General features: G+C 37.0%; 1 protein-coding gene across 3 annotated transcripts in view; it reads left to right on the top strand.

The window, feature by feature from the left end:
- The first annotated feature begins 883 nt into the window (after positions 1-883).
- The window catches only part of LOC106086156 (uncharacterized), a 29,627-nt gene continuing 11,235 nt past the window's right edge, over positions 884-19,275 (top strand). Inside the window, exons 1-4 of one of the 3 annotated variants that reach the window (XM_013250708.2) lie at positions 884-1,181; positions 1,249-1,295; positions 1,355-1,764; positions 7,740-8,601. In XM_013250708.2, the coding sequence (XP_013106162.1) occupies positions 1,624-1,764; positions 7,740-8,601 (1,003 nt within the window). In that variant the 5' untranslated portion in view covers positions 884-1,181; positions 1,249-1,295; positions 1,355-1,623. The remainder of the gene's footprint in view (positions 1,182-1,248; positions 1,296-1,354; positions 1,765-7,739; positions 8,602-19,275) is intronic. The other 2 variants (XM_013250707.2, XM_013250706.2) reach the window with 2 other exon arrangements.

The following is a 19,275-nucleotide window of genomic DNA, read 5'->3' as shown; positions in this document are numbered from 1 at the left end:
CACGGGATAGCTGTGAGCACCACACAAGCTGGAACATTGAGGTCCGATCTGTGTGGTCTTCATTGCTGTCACGAGAAGCTTAAAAGCGAGCTACCAGGCGCGTCCACAGGTTGCGGATAGTGGAATGCTCCATCCGGAGTAGCTGTAACTACAGTCGCGGACAATCAGCGGTATCGAATGGAGAGTCTCAGTGAGAAGTCGGGTGACACGGGCTTTTGCACAAATATGTGAGTAAAATCTGATTTTTATGCCCACAAATTGTCCAAGTTGTAAGAAAGCTGGTTAAATCACGAAGTTGTGGATATACATTCGGCTTACATACATTCGGCTTACAAAAAAAACAGCTGTTTTCTTCGTGTATTTATCAGAAGGAATAGAGCACGCTCTAATCGAAGAAATAACATTTGCTATTTTGAAAAGTGAATTTAATATATTAATTTCATTTGTATCACACGACATCATGGCGAAACAATTAAAGGTGGTCTCATTTGTACAACAACCACAAGTCATATGGTGCAATCCGCCATCTTGCAACCAAGCTGATCGTCTTTTTGCCAACACACGCAAACAAGTTTGTGTGTGTGTGTGTATTAGTGAGCGCACATGAGCTGAAAATATGTGAGAAAGAAGATAACAATAAAGAATGTGACATCTTTATACTGCCGAACCTGGTCGGCTGTTACAGCTGCTCGCGAGTGACCACCTTATTAAATCCGCCTTGACACGACATGTACAACTCTACATGTGCTAAATTTGACATGTCAAAAGACAACTACATACCCTGTAATAGCGCCTTTAGCAATATATTGTTAACAATATTCATTAATTTAGTGCTTTGCGTGTTTCGTTTCGAATGTAAAATGCGTTTTGTAAAAAGTATGATAACATCCTTGCATTTTCGCTAAATTTATTCTACATGTACGGTACGTTTACGAGAGCATAACCATGTCATAAACAACTTGACGCTGGCTCTTTACACTTTGATTGGGTTTAGACTCGAATGAATAGTCGAAAATCGACATTCAGATCCCTGTTTGTTTTGTAAAATCAACATCGTAACCCCACTTTGTCGAAGAACAAAAAAGACAATTTCAAAACAAGAGAAAAATTACAAACGAGAACTCGACTTAAAGTAAAGTATTTTTAGTATTTAAATGGAATTATATAAATTTAGATGCTAAGTAAGTGCAGAAGTGGAGTCTGTTGCTTATCAATTGAAAGTTATTTTCCATTCTCTTGTTTTTATAGGAAATGCAGAAAGCTGATATTAGTTGGATTTGTTTACAACTGAAAAGGTATATCTCGGTAATTTGTAAATGACACTTTTTTGTGACTAATATAATATTTTATTAAGCTTTAACCTGCGAAATAGAATTGCTATCATTATTCGGTACAAAATAATCCGAACGACAAACAACTTGTCTTAACGAGATTAATTAAATGCGGTGGAACGGAAGTCGTCGTAAGCGTAAAGGATAATGAAGATAAAATTACTGCTGGAACGATAGAGGTTTCCTTTAAGATCAAGAAGCTTACATTTTTGCCGATACACACCAAGAGACGAGTACACATTGTAAAGAAAAGGCTGCTACTTTGACTGCTTCCAAAGCGGCATTAGCCAAAATGCGAACAAAGCACTTCGTTCTTGTACTTTGTTGTATTGCAGCTTCAACTTTATTATTTATCATATTTGGAACAAGTGAATCTAACGACTCATTCAAAAACATAGTTTCGCATACCCACCAACAAATAAACAAATTCCAGGTAATAAACTCTTAAATATTTTTCTCTTCACATTATTTATTTAAATAAGCTTATAGTGAATTTATTTAGTATCTCGGATATGATAGCATTGGCTACTAAGGCCATCAGCTTATAAAAATAATCATGGATGTAGCTGTTAATAATAGATTATGGTATTTGTGTTAGATATAAATTTAATGATATCGTTGATATTCTCTGCACTAGGGTGGACATGCTGCAGTCCATTCCTCTGTTTTTAAGCAAAAGGTTCCCTTATGGGATAAATGGCTGCACTTTTTTTTATAATATTTTGAATAGAAATGATATTTCCACATTTTTGACATTTGTTGACAGTGTCCCTGTTGAGTAAATCTTGGTGAGCTACCATCGTGTGACACACACGAAGTCGGGAGAAAGAGCGTATTTTATTTTTATTAATTTGTGCTTGATACAATAGTAAGTTATATTTCCCTCCAGAGTATTGACGATGTTTTGAATTGTTTTAGGTTTGTAATAAAATGTTTTCGATAGACGGAACAGATGAATGCCTTCTTTTTCCACTATGAGTCTATGACCAGAAGTTCCGGTGGATGCGTATTTTGCGGCATTATCAGCAATTTTTTCGATATTCGGAACTAATGAAAGTTTTAATGTCTTCTCTTTCCACTATGAGTCTTTGACTATAAGCTCCGGTACATGCGTATTTCGCGGCATTATCAGCATGCATTTTGCCAACTATTCCTACGTGCCATGAAATCCATATTAGTTTAATTTCTTGCTCATGGTTAGTTAGAATATATCGAATTTTATTTAAACAATTCCAGTATGTGCTGGAGATGTTAAGGATAGCTTTAACCACTGATAGATTGTCAGAGTAAATTATTACCTTTTTTTAATTGGATTTAAAAATTCGAAGACGCAGAGGATACCACTAGCCTCTGTAGTGAAAATTGAAGAATAATCGGATATGGTTTTTGGTCTTAGTAAAAAAACTGTGGGCCACTGTTAAGTCTCTCTCGAACCCCGGTAGACGGGACGACAGGACCTCAGTCACTTTTGGCGAAATAACCGTGACTGATCCGAAGAGATGCGCCAGGTTGTTCAACCGTCAATTGATTGTGCATTCCGAGAGAGACAGGGCAAGGAGGAGAGCCATTCGCCGTATTCGTGGTCTCCGAGCCGATGAACAGTCATCACAATTTACCGTGGGCGAAGTTACGAATGTCATCCGTGGCGCCAAATCTTCCAAGGCGTTGGGCCCCGACGGAATCTCTACATTGATGCTGAAGAATCTGGATTTACCTGGAGTTGAGTACCTTACCACTGTCCTTAACCTGTCATTGAACACTCTTATAGTTCCCGATGTCTGGAAAATGGGCAGAGTGATCCCGCTACTGAAGCCTGGTAAAGACCCGCGTTTGGGGGAGTCGTACAGACCGATCTCCCTTCTCTCACCAGTGGCTAAGACGCTTGAGGCATTACTCCTCCCGAGCCTCATAGGAGAATTTCCATTCGCCGAGCATCAACACGGATTTCGGAGACTGCACAGCACAACAACAGCTTTGCATGCCATCACCACACACATTTGCCGTGGCTTTCATCAACCCAGGCCATGTGATAGGACGGTCCTCGTGGCACTGGACCTATCGAAGGCATTCGACACGGTCAGCCATGCCAAATTATTTGAGGACATCGCCAACACGTCCCTCCAGCCAGGCTTGAAACGTTGGGTCGCGAATTATCTGTGTGGCCGCCAGTCATTTGTGGAATTTAGGGATAAGAAGTCAAAACACCGTAGAGTGAAACAGGGAGTTCCCCAAGGTGGGGTGATATCTCCGGCTCTGTTTAACCTCTACCTATCCTCCATCCCACCTCCTCCAGACGGCATAGAGATCGTATCTTATGCGGACGATTGTACGATCATGGCATCAGGCCCCCCACCCATTGATGACATCTGCGATAGGTTGAACGTCTACCTCAACGAGCTTGCCTCATATTTCGCTGCAAGAAATCTGAAGATATACGCCACCAAATCTTCAGCCACACTGTTCACTACAAATACGCGTGAGGTGAATACTGAGCTGACTGTGATGGTCGATGGAGAAATGATTCCGACCATCAAGTGTTCTTTGTCTCCATCAGGAGACCAGTGCGAAGACATAACTACATGCTGTCTAAGCAATACCTTTTGGGCTGTTATCGCAGAAATCATCCAAATCATCATTTTGTGGACAGATACCCACCGCCCAGAAGCCTTAAGGTAGATCTACACGATCTAGAGCGTGAGGTCCAGCGCTACAAGAGAGAACCTCTAGATCAAGCGGCATATCAAGCGGGTCTGAACAACATTCATGCAGACACGGTAGCAGACGCGTTAATTGGCTACCGGGTGAATGTAGTCCTTGGAGAACGACCACCACCCATTGCACCCGAAGAAATCGACCTCCCCCGGCAAACCAGAGTGGTTCTGGCTCAATTACGTTCCGGCAGATGCAGCCGCTTCAATTCCCACAGAGCTAGGATTGATGCCGACGTGCAAGATGTATGTCCCGATTGTAACCAGGGACCGCACGATACACGTCACCTGTTTAACTGCCCGGCCAGACCCACTCGACTCAAACCTAGATCGCTGTGGACGCACCCCATCCTAGTCGCGGAGTTCCTGGGTCTTGACACTCAACAGAATCAAGCAGACGAAAGATAGTACACAATAAACTGCTACAACAACAACACTTCTAATTAAGTTTCCTATCCAAGAACTGTATTTGAGCAGTTCGCTGGATGTCCTACTCTTTATTATGGTATCCACAATACGTTCCATGGTTTTGAGCAGAAAGGACGTAAGGCTAGGTCTTTAGGACTTTGTCTCATAACTTTCTCTGACGTTCTTGGGTATAAATACTACCCTTGCATCCTGTCAGGCTTTCGGAGTATATGCATGTCCTAGCCACGCTGTGAGAATAGTGGCTACATGAGGCACCAGGTAGTCGGCCTCCTTTTATAGTAACGCCGGAAATATTCCATCAGGTCCGGGCAACTTAAAGGGTTTGAAGCTCCTCAAGACTTCCTTGACCATAAATTACGTTATGATAAGCCTTCGATCAATTTCAATATTCCAAAATTCCGGTGTCTCCGTGAGTCCCGTCGTATCCTGTGGAAAATGCGTTTTCATCAAAAGCCTCAACATGTCCTCCGTTGTCTCTGCTCTCACTCCCATTTCGTCTACAGTTTGGACTTTTTGAGAGAAACTTTTTCATCTTGGCGGCGTCATTAACGCTATCGACCTATTCGCAGAAAAACTTCCAGGAGGCACGTTTTGCCGCTCTGGTAATCTTATTGTTTTCCTTGAGCCGTGTGTAATACACATCCGGAAGCTTATCAGATTTCAGCACTGGCCGTGCAATTCCAAACCTAATGTAGCGGTGGTCTGCGAAGGAATGCTCCATGGAAACCCTCCAATTCTGAACCTCATCGATTAGATTTTCCGAACATATTGTCATATCTAAAACCTCCTCCCTAATCCTATTAACAAAGGTAGCGGTGTTACCAATATTAAGTGTAATTAGGTAATTAGTATTCATGAATTCTGCCACGGCTTGACCCCGCTTATTACTGTTGGTACTACCTCACGAAATGTGGTGAGAGTTCGTATCACACCCTATTAGTACCTCATTTCTTATCTGTTTTGCTTTCATCACCGACCATTGCAGCTGCGACGTAGGTGGCGGTATAGGAGAGTCGAAAGGCAGATAAAGTGATGCCAGGTATGCTCCACCGTCTCCCTGTCTCATTACTGTTGCATCGGACGTTGACAACTCTGGGGAAAATACATGATTTAAATTTTTATGACAAATAACGCAGGTCTTCGGTTGATTCAGTCCATAAACTTGGTTCCGGGTCGTCCATGGCTCCTGAATTAAGGCAATATGAATCTTGCCCTTGCTGATTTTCTCCATCAGGGCGTGAATAGCTGTCTCGCTCCGGTGGAGGTTTATCTGGATGACCTCAATCATTGGTCCTCCATTAGATGGGCTTCTTAGGAGTGGGTGGTGGTCTCATTGTCAACTCCCTGTTCTTCAGGCTGTTTGAGTTGCTTAGCAAAGCAATCGCTTACTTCTGCCGTCGTCCCGCTATCCTCATCTCTCGATTTGGCTGCAATGACTGTTCCGTCTATCTGAATCTGAACGAACTGTGTATCCCTCTGGTTTATCCGTCTCTTCCTTATCTGTTAGTCTGACGACTTGTTGTGAGCTTGAAGCATTACTCCCGACTACAGGTGCCAAGGCACCCACACCTATAGACCGTCTATCTGAATCTGAACGAACTGTGTATCCCTCTGGTTTATCCGTCTCTTCCTCATCTGTTAGTCTGGCGACTTGTTGTGAGCTTGAAGCATTACTCCCGACTACAGGTGCCAAGGCACCCACACCTATAGGAGGGGAGGACAACATACTACAATCTGATGACACCACTGCAGCTGTTGGGTCTTTGGAATCCATTTTGAGCCTACTCCTGAAATGCTTTAACATTTTCGGAATATCGTACCTATTCCGAGATACGGATTTTTTTCTTCGAGCAGCGAAATGAAAGCACGTCCACTCCACTCAACGGTTAATCAAAAGTGGGCGAAAGTAACTTATTCGAACATAGTCCAATAATGCTACCATTGCTGACAAAGAAACTGCCAGTTTAGTTTGCTAAAGGACGTATCGATTGGTGATTAAAAAATGGAGGTGTGTTCCAGAACAAGCTGAATTTCATAAAACGAAAAAAATATCGTTTTATAAATCCACACAAAAAACCAAATGTCTGATGTCAGACAAATCTGAACGAATTCTGAAGTCTTCTTCATTGCTGTCACGAGAAGCTTAGCTGCAATCTTCCAGGCGCGTCCATAGGTTGCGGATAGTAGACAGTCGCAGACAATCAGCGGTATCGAGCGGAGAGTCTCAGTGAGAGGCCGGGCGGCACCGGCTCCTGCACAAATACTGAGTGCCTTGATGCTCAGAAAATTTTTAAGCAGTGGTTATCCGCTCCTAATCCTGGCGACATTTATGAGGTACTTCGCCATGTAAAAACTTCTCCCCAAAGAGGAGTTACTCTGCGGAGGAGGTCCCTTATCATTGAGCTTAAAGTTTAATCGGACAGCACTCATTGATTTGTGAGAAGTTTGCCCCAGTTCCTTAATGGAATGGAATTCGTATTGAAAGTTTCAATCATGTTGTATTTGAAAGATCATTTGTAATTCGCTTGTCAGGGCTATGGAATACTCTTCCTTCTAGTCTTAAGAACATCTCAGTATGTCAACAAACTTTAAGTCTAAGCTAATCCAACATTTCTGATAGGCAACTCAATTGAATTCATTTTCATCAACGATAATATCTCACATTTGCTGCTTTTTTTGGTATTTGAACGGATAATTATGCGTTAGATTATGTTACTAATTTAAAAAAAAAAAAAACATTTTTTTAAATTCAATAAATTTGTTAGCTATTTATTTTAGTGATACTATTATATTCGATTTTAATATTGATTTTTGTATTATAAAAACCTGAAAATGTTCCAATCTATCAATGTGCAGCCCGGGTGGGCGATGTTTGATTAATAAAAAATGAATGAATGAATGTTCATGGGCAAATTTGCATTTTGCACATATAAAGTGAGGTCATGCGAACAGTTGAGTAGAAATTTTTTATTTTTGTTTTGATTTTGGGAGCGTGGTTATCGTTTAGGAGCGTGGTTATCGCCTGTGAATTGGCCACCATGTCCGCGCCACAATTGCGATGGTCGTGTTAACTATGTTAAATCCAATAGATAATTTCATCAATAGGGCTTTTTCCAAAAAATTTATGGGTGATTTTAATCGCCGACACAGTATCCAAATTTTAAATAGTTGCACTTTTAGTTGAGGTGTACCAAATTTATAAATATGTATGAATGAAAATAACAATTCTTCATACTGATATGAACTCATATTTTACTTATCTTCGTTGCAGGAGAATTTACGTGTTTCCGAAGAAAAGAAACTTGAAATTGATGAGAAGTACTTATCAATATTGGGATTTACATCGTATCTTCCAAATAATACGAAGAAAAATGTCGATGAAACAGTTTATTTCAAATACGATGCTCATAACACAAATGAGAAGACCCAAACATACATGGGACATTCTATGAAAATGAATAACATGCAATACTTACACTATCATATACAAAATGTCGATAATGCTCAATCAACTCAGTCCCAAGTTCATGCCACTTCTGCACATGTATTTAACGGAACAAAAGTAAATTTTACAATAGTTACTTACGTACAGGAGGGTCAAGCTCCTTCGGCCATTCTTTTGTCGCAAAATATAGCATTGAAATTTCCAAACGAGTACCTAATAATATATGATCTAGGCTTGTCTGAGGAGGACTTAAAAGCACTTAGCGCGTATTGCAACAACTCTCGTTGTCTTGTTATATCATATGATTTGTCAATATTTCCATCTCATGTGACTGATCAACGTATGCACGCATATCGTTCCATTGTGATAAAAGATGCATTAATGCGGTCTAAATCAATACTATTTGCTGAGAATTACATAAGGATTCGTGGAACTAATCGTGATTTAAATGAACTGAGAAAGAAATTACATGCAGTCGGTGTCCTCGGCTGGAATACACCAACTGCTGTTTCCACACGAACACATCCGAAAATGTTTGATTATTTCCAAACTGACGCCGACGACTACTTCTTTTTGAAAATGGTAGATTTGGACACTGTTCTTTTTGAAGATACAGACTTCGTTGCCGAGAAAATACTATTACCATGGATTAAATGCGCACTCACTTTGGAATGTTTGGACCCGATTGGTGAGTTACTCATATGCATATGCTTTATTATTTCTAGTTCTTCATTAATTGATAATCCGTAGATCGGATATAAGCGATAATACATTACATTTTTTCTTTATCTTTTCAAACATACATGCACATATAAAGTGTTATGTAAAACAAAAGTAACGTCTCGTACTTCACTATTAATAAGTGTGCCTTGCCACACAGACAACATGAAAAACATAGTTCAATTAAGAAATTTGTTCATTCAATTAAAAAGTTCGCTGAAAACCGACCTATAAACGAATTTGTATTATTGATTAACAATTTTGAATTTGGATTTTTGGCAAGCTGAAAAATCTAAATATTAACAAAATAAAGCAATGTATTTGAAAGTTGTCCATTTTCTAAAATAAAATTCTTTAACCTAGATCCAGAGCAAGGAATACTGCATTTGTTATCTTCTTCCGTCATCAGCGTCGTTTTCACGGCCAATATAGTCTCTATAGGGATAATAAATAAAAAACCACACTTTCTATTTTTCTTGATATTTTTTGTCTATCACGCCACTATTTGTCTGTCTATGATAGAAACTAGACATATATTTGGCTCATTCGCACTTCTTCACATTACATATGTATGAAAGAGGACACAACAAAACGCAGAAATAGATACTCACAATTTGTAATAGATACTCACAATTTGTATTATTAAATCACAAAAAATCGGATTTCAATTTCAAAAATAACTAAAGCAATTAACACATTGTTTGAAAAGTTTTTTATAAGTCAACACCATGTTTAATCGGTCAAATTAGGTCTATATTTTTTCTGTGCACTGTTTGTAGAAAATGATATTCATGCAGCAGATGGTCAAAAACTTCAAAATTCGAATTACTTAAAGTTGAAAATACACGCACTTATACACTTAACTTGACATATGGAGCTATTTAAATTAAAATTTCACGTGCTTTGAAGGTTGGTCAATGACTTCATATTTCTTGACGCTTTTTTTCTCTCAAGAGGGAGAGGGTCAAGATGAACATATGAATGAATATTTATTCTCATTGGCTACGTAAACACACCTTCTCTTTCTTGCGTGTTGTGTTACTATCTCAAGCATCGTAACGCAGAGCTTAATATGTCCGCCTATGACACCGAACACAGGGGTCAAATTCCAGTGTAAACATCATAAAAAAATGTTCAGCGGTGTTTATCTCCTCCTTATGCTGGCGACATTTGTGAGGTACTATGCCATGCATAGAAGCCACGTAAAAACTTCTCCCCAAAAAAGTGTTGCCCTGCGGCACGCCGTTTGGACTCGGCTATAAAAAGGAGGGCTCTTATAATTGAGCTACAACTTGAATCGGACCGCACTCATTGATGTGAGAAGTTTTCCCCTGTTCCTTAGTGGAATGGTGGAGTGGTTCATGGGGAAAATTTGCAATGTTACATTAACTTAAAAAGATTCATCTCACCCAAAAAATGGATTTAAATCGTGAAAATTGTCGTTTTAAAACTTTTGATGTGGATTAACTCAACAACATTGCATCCATTAACTTAATTAAATTTTTGGCGTTGAAGCTTCATCAAGGACCAGTTTTTATCGATGGAATGGTGAATTCAACCGAGGTCGTAGTTCACTCCAATACGAATTTCGTGAAGGTCGTCCAAAATTAGTTGTCGTTCTAAAAACCATTGCTCTTGTGCACTGATATTGCAAGATCGTCATGTGACCTATTGTGAGATGGAAACAACCTTAGGCATTTGTGGGTAGTAGCATACATTCAACATTGCTTGAATATTTGACCGTCAAAAAAATGTGTTCACGTTGGACCCCACGCAATTTGTCGATCGATCATAAGAAAAACTCGTGTCGATTGATTGAAAGAAATGCTCAAAGCATCGATTTGATGAGTCATCCGCAGTAAAGTCCTGACTTGGCACTGAAAAACTTCTTTTATTCCCATACGTAAAAAATTAAATAAGAGTTCAAATTTTTCGATTTTTCGACACCCGAAGAAGCGGTTGATGTGTTCGGAATGCATGTTTTGGAGATATCTCAATCAGAGTAGCAAAAGTGCTTCGACAATTGGTTCCATCGCATGCAAAAGTGATCTTAATGGGGAATATTTTGAAAAACAATAAAGCTATTTTCGATGACTAATATTTGTTTTTGTGTACTCTGATCCCGAAATATAAAAGGCAACCCTCGTATCTCATTTGTGAAAATTTCTTAAATCTCCACTTCTGGAATACCTATTTTCGTACGAATTCCTGATAGTTCTTTGAAATTCGACAACAACAGAATCACTTGAATGTTAGTTTGTGTCACAGACCACGCGCGATCTACGGAATGTTACAACCAGAGATATTTTGTTAGTAAAATCAGCAAAAAAGTTTGCTTTCGCAACAGAAGATTTGCTGAAAATGTAACAGAAATATTTTTTTTGTAAAACAGCTAACCTACGACCCAACCAAACAAAATTTAGAAAAAAAATTGCGCATTCGTACACAATTCCAAAATTTCGAATAAAAAGCAATATGCTTTTCTCCTTCCATTAAAATTCGTTACTGATCGAAAATTCCCGTTTCTTTTATGGCTTCTTCTTTATGGGTTCTTGATGTTGATTTTACGAAAGGTCAATTTCAAGTGGTTCTCAGATGTCAATAAACTGTGAGCTCGTGAAATTATGCACAGAAAATATATAGGCCTAAATTTGACCGATTAAATATGGTATTGACTTATTAAAAAAAAAATAATAAAAGGTATTAACTGCTTTAACAATTTTTGACGTAGAAATTCAATTTTCTTCTGTGGTAAACAAGGCATATGTCGAACATATATTTAATTTTACGAATTAAATTGTTATTTAATAGTATAAATTGTGCTCTGATCGAAATTATAATGTGGTCCGTTTCACGCATATCCATTGCGAAAAGAAGTAAGAATGAGTCAAAGATATGCCTCCATTCTGTCATATACTCGTACAGACATTAAGTGGCGTGGGGAGACAAGAAAAATATAAAGTGTAATTTTTTGTATCTATCCATGAAATATAATTAATTTTACTACATTTACAAGGAATCGTAAAAAATTGTTGTGAAAAATAGAACGACAAATTCCAATGGCAACAAATTGAAGGAAATTGTAGAATGTATTGATTTGCCCAAAAATTAATTGCGGATCTTTTAAAAGAAAGTAAATGCATTTTTAATAAAACTTAGAATGACCTTTAACAAAAATAACCTTTTTGCACTTTTTTTCTTAACGCAAGCTAAAAGTAACAGCTGATAACTGACAGAAGAAAGAATGCAATTACAGAGTCACAAGCTGTGAAAAAATTTGTCAACGCCAACTATATGAAAAATCCGCAATTACTTTTTGGGCAACCCAATAGTATTATCTTATTTTATCGTAAAAAATTGTTGTGAAAAATAGAACGACAAATTCCAATGGCAACAAATTGAAGGAAATTGTAGAATGTATTGGGTTGCCCAAAAAGTAATTGCGGATTTTTTAAAAGAAAGTAAATGCATTTTTAATAAAACTTAGAATGACCTTTAACAAAAATAACCTTTTTGCACTTTTTTTCTTAACGCAAGCTAAAGGTAACAGCTGATAACTGACAGAAGAAAGAATGCAATTACAGAGTCACAAGCTGTGAAAAAATTTGTCAACGCCAACTATATGAAAAATCCGCAATTACTTTTTGGGCAACCCAATAGTATTATCTTATTTTACTAGTTAATTATCCATTTAGAGGTATATTGAATTGGAAAACGGCGCTGAGGAAGGAAGATAATATATGTGGATCTAGATTTCGTGGTACTGCACTCAAAAAGCTACCATTGGTATTTACTACAATCCATTTTAAATATGTACATATATTTATTGTTTATAATACAGTTTACAGACTATGTCACCAACAATGAACAGGTTCATGATGGAAACGACTATTTTTCTTTTTTTATATAATTTATATTTTTTAGCAATATTTTTCATGTTTTATACACAGAAAAAAATTAAAAAATAGGTTTAATTGAGAAAATTCACATTCAATTAAAAATTTTGCAAAAATACTATTAAAATGGTTACTAACTCCATAAACCAATTATTTGAAATTGTCATTTCTTTTAAGCAACTTTTTTACTGTTTTAATTCAATTATATAATTCAAATTTTTCGCATGAATAAAAAACTTCAAAATTTATTAAAGTAATTAACTCCTTGTTCGAAAAGTTTTTTATAAGTCAATACCATATTTACGTTTTTTATAAGTCAATACCATATATCACGTTTATTTTTTTTTTGGGCACGCAATTTAATCCAATGTGAAAGTTTTCAAATATTTGTTTTAAATAAAACAGTAAAAGAGTTGTTTAAAAGAAGATTATCATAAATACAAATTGCTAAATTATTAATCAATAATACAAATTCCTTTATAGGACCGATTTCAGCAAATTTTTTAATTGAATGTTCAAATTTCTTTCAAATTTCACCCTAAAAATATTCAAGGGGTCCCCCACCCCCACAAAACCCCCCAACAGAAAACTTTCAGTTCTTTCGGCAATATGGGTATCAAATGAAACGTATTGAAAAGTAGTGTACAAATCTGATATAAAAATGTATTCCTTGGTATCTGAGGTGCCTCCCCACCCCCCAAAACCCCCCCAGCAGGGCATATTTACCAATTGGGGCAATATGGATATCAAATGAGTGAGTGGAGTAAGAATCTGACATAAAAATGTATTCCTTGGTGTCTGAGGGGCATCCCCACCCCCCAAAACCCCTCAATAGGACATATTTACCGATTGGGACAATATGGGTATTAAATTGAAGGCATTTCGAAGTTGAGTACACATCTGTTTTAAGAATTTGGTCCAAGGTGTCTATGGGGCCTCCCCAACCATAAAAATCTGCCTCCCCACCCCCCAAAACCCCCCCAGCAGGGCATATTTACCAATTGAAGCAATATGGATATCAAATGAGTGAGTGGAGTAAGAATCTGACATAAAAATGTATTCCTTGGTGTCTGAGGGGCATCCCCACCCCCCAAAACCCCTCAATAGGACATATTTACCGATTGGGACAATATGGGTATTAAATTGAAGGCATTTCGAAGTTGAGTACACATCTGTTATAAGAATTTGGTCCAAGGTGTCTATGGGGCCTCCCCAACCATAAAAATCTACAAAATGGGCAGCCCCACTCTTAAAACACCCTAAAAGCCGGACAAATTTATCGATCTTGGCAATATCGGGCTCAAAAGAAAGGCATTTTGAAGGAGAACACCTACTTGGTATCTATTTTCTGGTCTCAAGAGTCTGGGAGCAATTCCATATTGCCATGTACGGTAAGTATGTCCTGTTTGGGGGTGTTCTAGGGATGTGGCGGACACTCAGCAGCGGATACCAAATACATGTTCTTCTTCCAATACTTTGCCTCTGAATCAAGGCTGCACAATCGATCAAATCTCCTCACACATCGAAGTCGAGAAAACTACCTCGACTCCGGAGAGAAGAAAAAACATGTTTCCAAAAAAATATATTCAAAGAAATGCATTAACATTTTGTTTTCAAAAATAAACTTTATTATCATTTTGTCCTTAAGAAACATTCATCCAGGGCCAAATGTCTGCTTGGCCGCCCCATTGCAAAAAAGCCGGAAAAATTTATCGATCTTGGCAATATGGTGCTCAAAAGAAAGGCATTTTGAAGGAGAACACTTATTTGGTATCTATTTTCTGGTCTCAAAAGTCTGGGAGCCACTCCTTATTGCCATGTTCGGTAAGTATGTCCTGCTTGGGGTTTTTTTTGGGGATGTGGCGGACACTCAGGCATTTCCTCCCAGCAGCGGATACCAAATACATGTTCTACTTCCAAATACTTTCCCTCTGAATCAAGGCTACGCAATCGATCAAATTGGGACAATATGGGTATTAAATTGAAGGCATTTCGAAGTTGAGTACACATCTGTTATAAGAATTTGGTCCAAGGTGTCTATGGGGCCTCCCCAACCATAAAAATCTGCCTCATCACCCCCCAAAACCCCCCCCAGCAGGGCATATTTACCAATTGAAGCAATATGGATATCAAATGAGTGAGTGGAGTAAGAATCTGACATAAAAATGTATTCCTTGGTGTCTGAGGGGCATCCCCAAAACCCCTCAATAGGACATATTTACCGATTGGGACAATATGGGTATTAAATTGAAGGCATTTCGAAGTTGAGTACACATCTGTTATAAGAATTTGGTCCAAGGTGTCTATGGGGCCTCTCCAACCATAAAAATCTACAAAATGGGCATAAATGTCCAACGTCACAAAATGGGTACCAAATGAAAGGTTTTTGGGAATTGACTACGAATCTGGTATACACATTTGGAACAGAGTCTGGGACCGGCCGACACACTAAATATTCTTCAAATGGAGTTCGTATCTAATGTTGATATAAGGATCCGAATATCTGAGTCACGTCCGCCCTTCAGCAGGACATATAGATCGCGACAATAAAGGACTCAAATAAGTAGTATTTTAGGCCGCCGCACCTACCCCAAAACCCCCTTAAATAAGCATATTGAACGATCATGACAATATCGGAATCAAGTGAAAGGTATTCGGCTGTAGATTACGAATATGCCACAAAAATTTGTGTTAAAATGTCGGGGGGCGCCATTCCCCAAAAACGCCATAAAACAGACAATAAGACTCAAATTATAGGTATTTGAAAGTAAAGCACGAAACTGATATCTATTTCCAGGACCAAGTGTCTGGTTGGCAGCCCCACTCTTAAAACACCCTAAAAGCCGGACAAATTTATCGATCTTAGCAATATGGTGCTCAAAAGAAAGGCATTTTGAAGGAGAACACCTACTTGGTATCTATTTTCTGGTCTCAAGAGTCTGGGAGCAATTCCATATTGCCATGTACGGTAAGTATGTCCTGCTTGGGGTTTTTTTGGGGATGTGGCGGACACTCAGGCATTTCCTCCTAGCAGCGGATACCAAATACATGTTCTACTTCCAAATACTTTCCCTCTGAATCAGGGCTACGCAATCGATCAAATATCCTCACAGTCGAAGTCGAGAAAACTACCTCGACTCCGGACAGAATAGAAAACATGTTTCCAAAAAAAATATATTTAAAGAAAAGAAACTCTTTAACATTTTGTTTTCAGAAAAAATTATTATCATTTTGTCCTTAAAGAAACAAAATTTCAATAAAACTTTTTTAAAGAAAAAATTTAATTGAAATATGGCAAAGGATTTCATTGAAATTTTTTTAAAAAAATTCTTTTAAATTTTGTTTTCATAAAGAATTTCATCGAAATTTTGTCGTTAGAGAAAATTTCATCAAAATTTTGTCTTTAGAGAAAATTTCATCGAAATTTTGTCTTTAGAGAAAATTTCATCGAAATTTTGTCTTTAGAGAAAATTTCATCGAAATTTTGTCTTTAGAGAAAATTTCATCGAAATTTTGTCTTTAGAGAAAATTTCATCAAAATTTTGTCTTTAGAGAAAATTTCATCGAAATTTTGTCTTTAGAGAAAATTTCATCGAAATTTTGTCTTTAGAGAAAATTTCATCGAAATTTTGTCTTCAGAGAAAATTTCATCGAAATTTTGTCTTTAGGGAACATTTCATCGAAATTTTGTCTTGAGAGAACATTTCATCGAAATTTTGTCTTGAGAGAACATTTCATCGAAATTTTGTTTTTAGAGAAAATTTCATCGAAATTTTGTCTTAAGAGAAAATTTTATCGAAATTTTTAGAAAAAATTTCATCGAAATTTAGAGAGAATTTTTATCGAAATTTTGTCTTTAGAGAAATTTTATTGAAATTTTGTGTTTTGATTTTGATTCTTTTAAAAAATTTCATCAAATTTTGTCTTCAGAGAAAATTTCACCAATTTTTTTTTAGAAAAAATTTCATTGAAATGTCTAAATTTCATTGAAATTTTATCTGTAGAAAAAATATCATCGAAGTTTTGTTTTTAGAGAAAACTTAATCGAAATTTTGTCTTTAGAGAAAACTTCATCCAATCATCTGGGGATGTGGCGGACACTCAGGCACTACGTCCCTGCATCGGATACCAAATACATGTTCTACTTCCAAATACTTTTCCTCTGAACCAGGGCTGTGCAATCGATCAAATTTGTTTCCAAAAAAATTATATATTCAAAGAAAAGGAATTCATTAATATTTTGTTTTCAGAAAAAATTTTATTAACATTTTGTCTTAACAAACATTCATCGAGATTTTGTCTTTCTGTGAGTTCTTTGCAATCTCAAGGCAGCCAGTTATACATAAATTTTAGAGAAAATTTCATCAAAATTTTGTCTTTAGAGAAATTTTCATCGAAATTTTGTCTTAAAAAAATTTCATTAAAATTTTGTCCTTAGAGAAAATTTCATATAAATGTTGTCTTTGGAGAAAATTTCATCAGCATTATGTTATCAGTGAGATCTTTGCAACCCCAAGGCAGCCAGTTGTTCGTACCGGATTGACCCGATTAAGTTCTTCATCGGCAAGGACTGCCGTCTCAGTGTACAACAACAACAACACCAACAGTGAGATTTTTGTAGTGTTTCAAAAAAGTAATCGTGAGAAACATGGGTATTTCACTTTGAAACAGGAACTTAATATCCACCTTAGGGAAAAAATGCTCCTCCCAATCAAATGAAATTTTGCCCAAGTAGGGCCCAAAATGATCTAAAAATGCAGAAAAATAACACAATTCATATGTTTTAAGCTTATTTAACATCAAAACGGGTAATTGATTAACCGATCTAAATTATTCGATTATTTGTTCTTTTGGAAAATATTTCATTTTCAATTTTTTGATTATTTGAAAGGACACGAATAATCGAATAACGATTAATCGAGTGATCCTCCACGCCAAAATATTTGAGGACATCGCCAATACGTCTCCCCAGCCAGGCCTGAAACGCTGAGTCGCGAATTTTCTGTATGGTTGCCAGTCATTTGTGGAATTTAGGGATAAGATGTTACTCAAAATCAATAAAAAAAAACTTATTTCCTTGTAGAAATGTAAAAACAAGAGTTTAGGTCAAATATTTTATTTTAATTGAAGTTTTTCTACTTGTAACTTAGGTAGGTCGATGAGCTGGGACCCTGTTACAAATATGCAAAAAATATGCAAAACTACTAAGCATGGAAAATTATTATCGGAAAGTGGCTGAATTGCTTACAGTTTCGAAAATTCTGATGGAAATTCTGTAAACGATCAGAAAAAAAATTGTAAATAATAAAGTTGCAATTTCAGTTCTTCGAAAAACTTTAATTCTTGAAAGTTTATGCATAAAAACGATGTCTATGTTGACAAAATTTATTTTTTCACAAAGATGATATTTTATCTGGCCAAAAGAAAAGTGGCACAATATACTTTAGTCTGAAAACTAAAAAGCATTTTTAATATCCCAAATAGGGTATGAGATCATATAATGAAACCTTATAGAGCCATAGCGAATCCCAAGTACACCGTATAATTCGACAAACATGTCGGTGGAAATATCATAGTTTGGGGAATGTTTCTTCGGATGGAGTGAGCCCCGTCTGTAGTATAGAGGGCATCAGTAGAGATGAGCGATGGGTAAATACCTAAAAGGTATTTACGCGGTAAATTGGGTAAATACCCGGTTATTTACCCATTTATACCCAAAAGCTGGGTATTTATAATTATGCAGATATCTTGGGTATACAAAAATTTTTGATGACTTCGTATTCTTTGTATATAAACCTGATCTTCTGATCTCATAAAATCGGATTTTAGTTATTTATAGCCTACCAATTTCTTTGAATTGTGGTTCAGATCGGACTTTATTTGGGTATAGCTGCCCTATAGACCGACCCCCGATCTCCCGATATACGGTATTGAGGCCATAAAATATCCATTTATTACACGAGTTCGATAACATTTAGCACAGTGTATTCTGGTAGACCCCTAACCATTCCTTCCAAATGCGGTCCAGATGGGAACATATTTAGATATAGCTGCTATATAGACCGATCTCCCGATATAGTGTAATGAGCCATTTTTCATCCTATTTCTATGAAGTTTGGCACAGCGAATTCTGGTACCACTCTTAACATTTTTGTTGAATATCGTCCAGATCGGACCATATTTGGATATAGCTGCCATATATACCGATCTCCCCGTATAGAGTTTTGAGCCCATAAAAGGAGCATTTTTCATCCGATTTGGATGAAACACAATTCGGAAATACAATGTCGATTTTACAATTGCAATTCTTAAGCTTGAAAAATATTTCCTGAACTCACTGTGCCAAATCTCATCGAAATCGGATGAAAAAGACCAAATTATTGCATCAAGACTTTAAGTTTGGAAATCGATCTATATAACGGCTATATATAACTAAAATCCCATTTTATGACATCAGAAGATCAGGTTTATATACAAAGAATGCGAAACCATCAGAAATTGTTTGGAAAACGTTTTTATACCGAAGATATCTGCAAAAATTATAAATACCCAGAAAAGGTATTTATTGGTTATTTACCCAATAAATTCCCAAGCGTTGGTATTGGTATTACGGAATATCATTAAAACTCAAATAAAGGGAATACGTCAATCCAGTTCAGATGAATTTTGGGGTGACCGGTTATGTCCGATATAGAGGAGGTCATAACGTCCAATTTTTCTTAGGGCATTGTGAGCTGTATACAGGC

Source organism: Stomoxys calcitrans, chromosome 5 (genome assembly GCF_963082655.1).
Source record: "Stomoxys calcitrans chromosome 5, idStoCalc2.1, whole genome shotgun sequence".
In the NCBI taxonomy this organism is placed as follows: Eukaryota; Metazoa; Arthropoda; class Insecta; order Diptera; family Muscidae; genus Stomoxys; species Stomoxys calcitrans.
The sequence above is the reverse complement of the archived record's forward strand: the minus strand, read 5'-3'. Positions and strand labels throughout refer to the sequence as shown.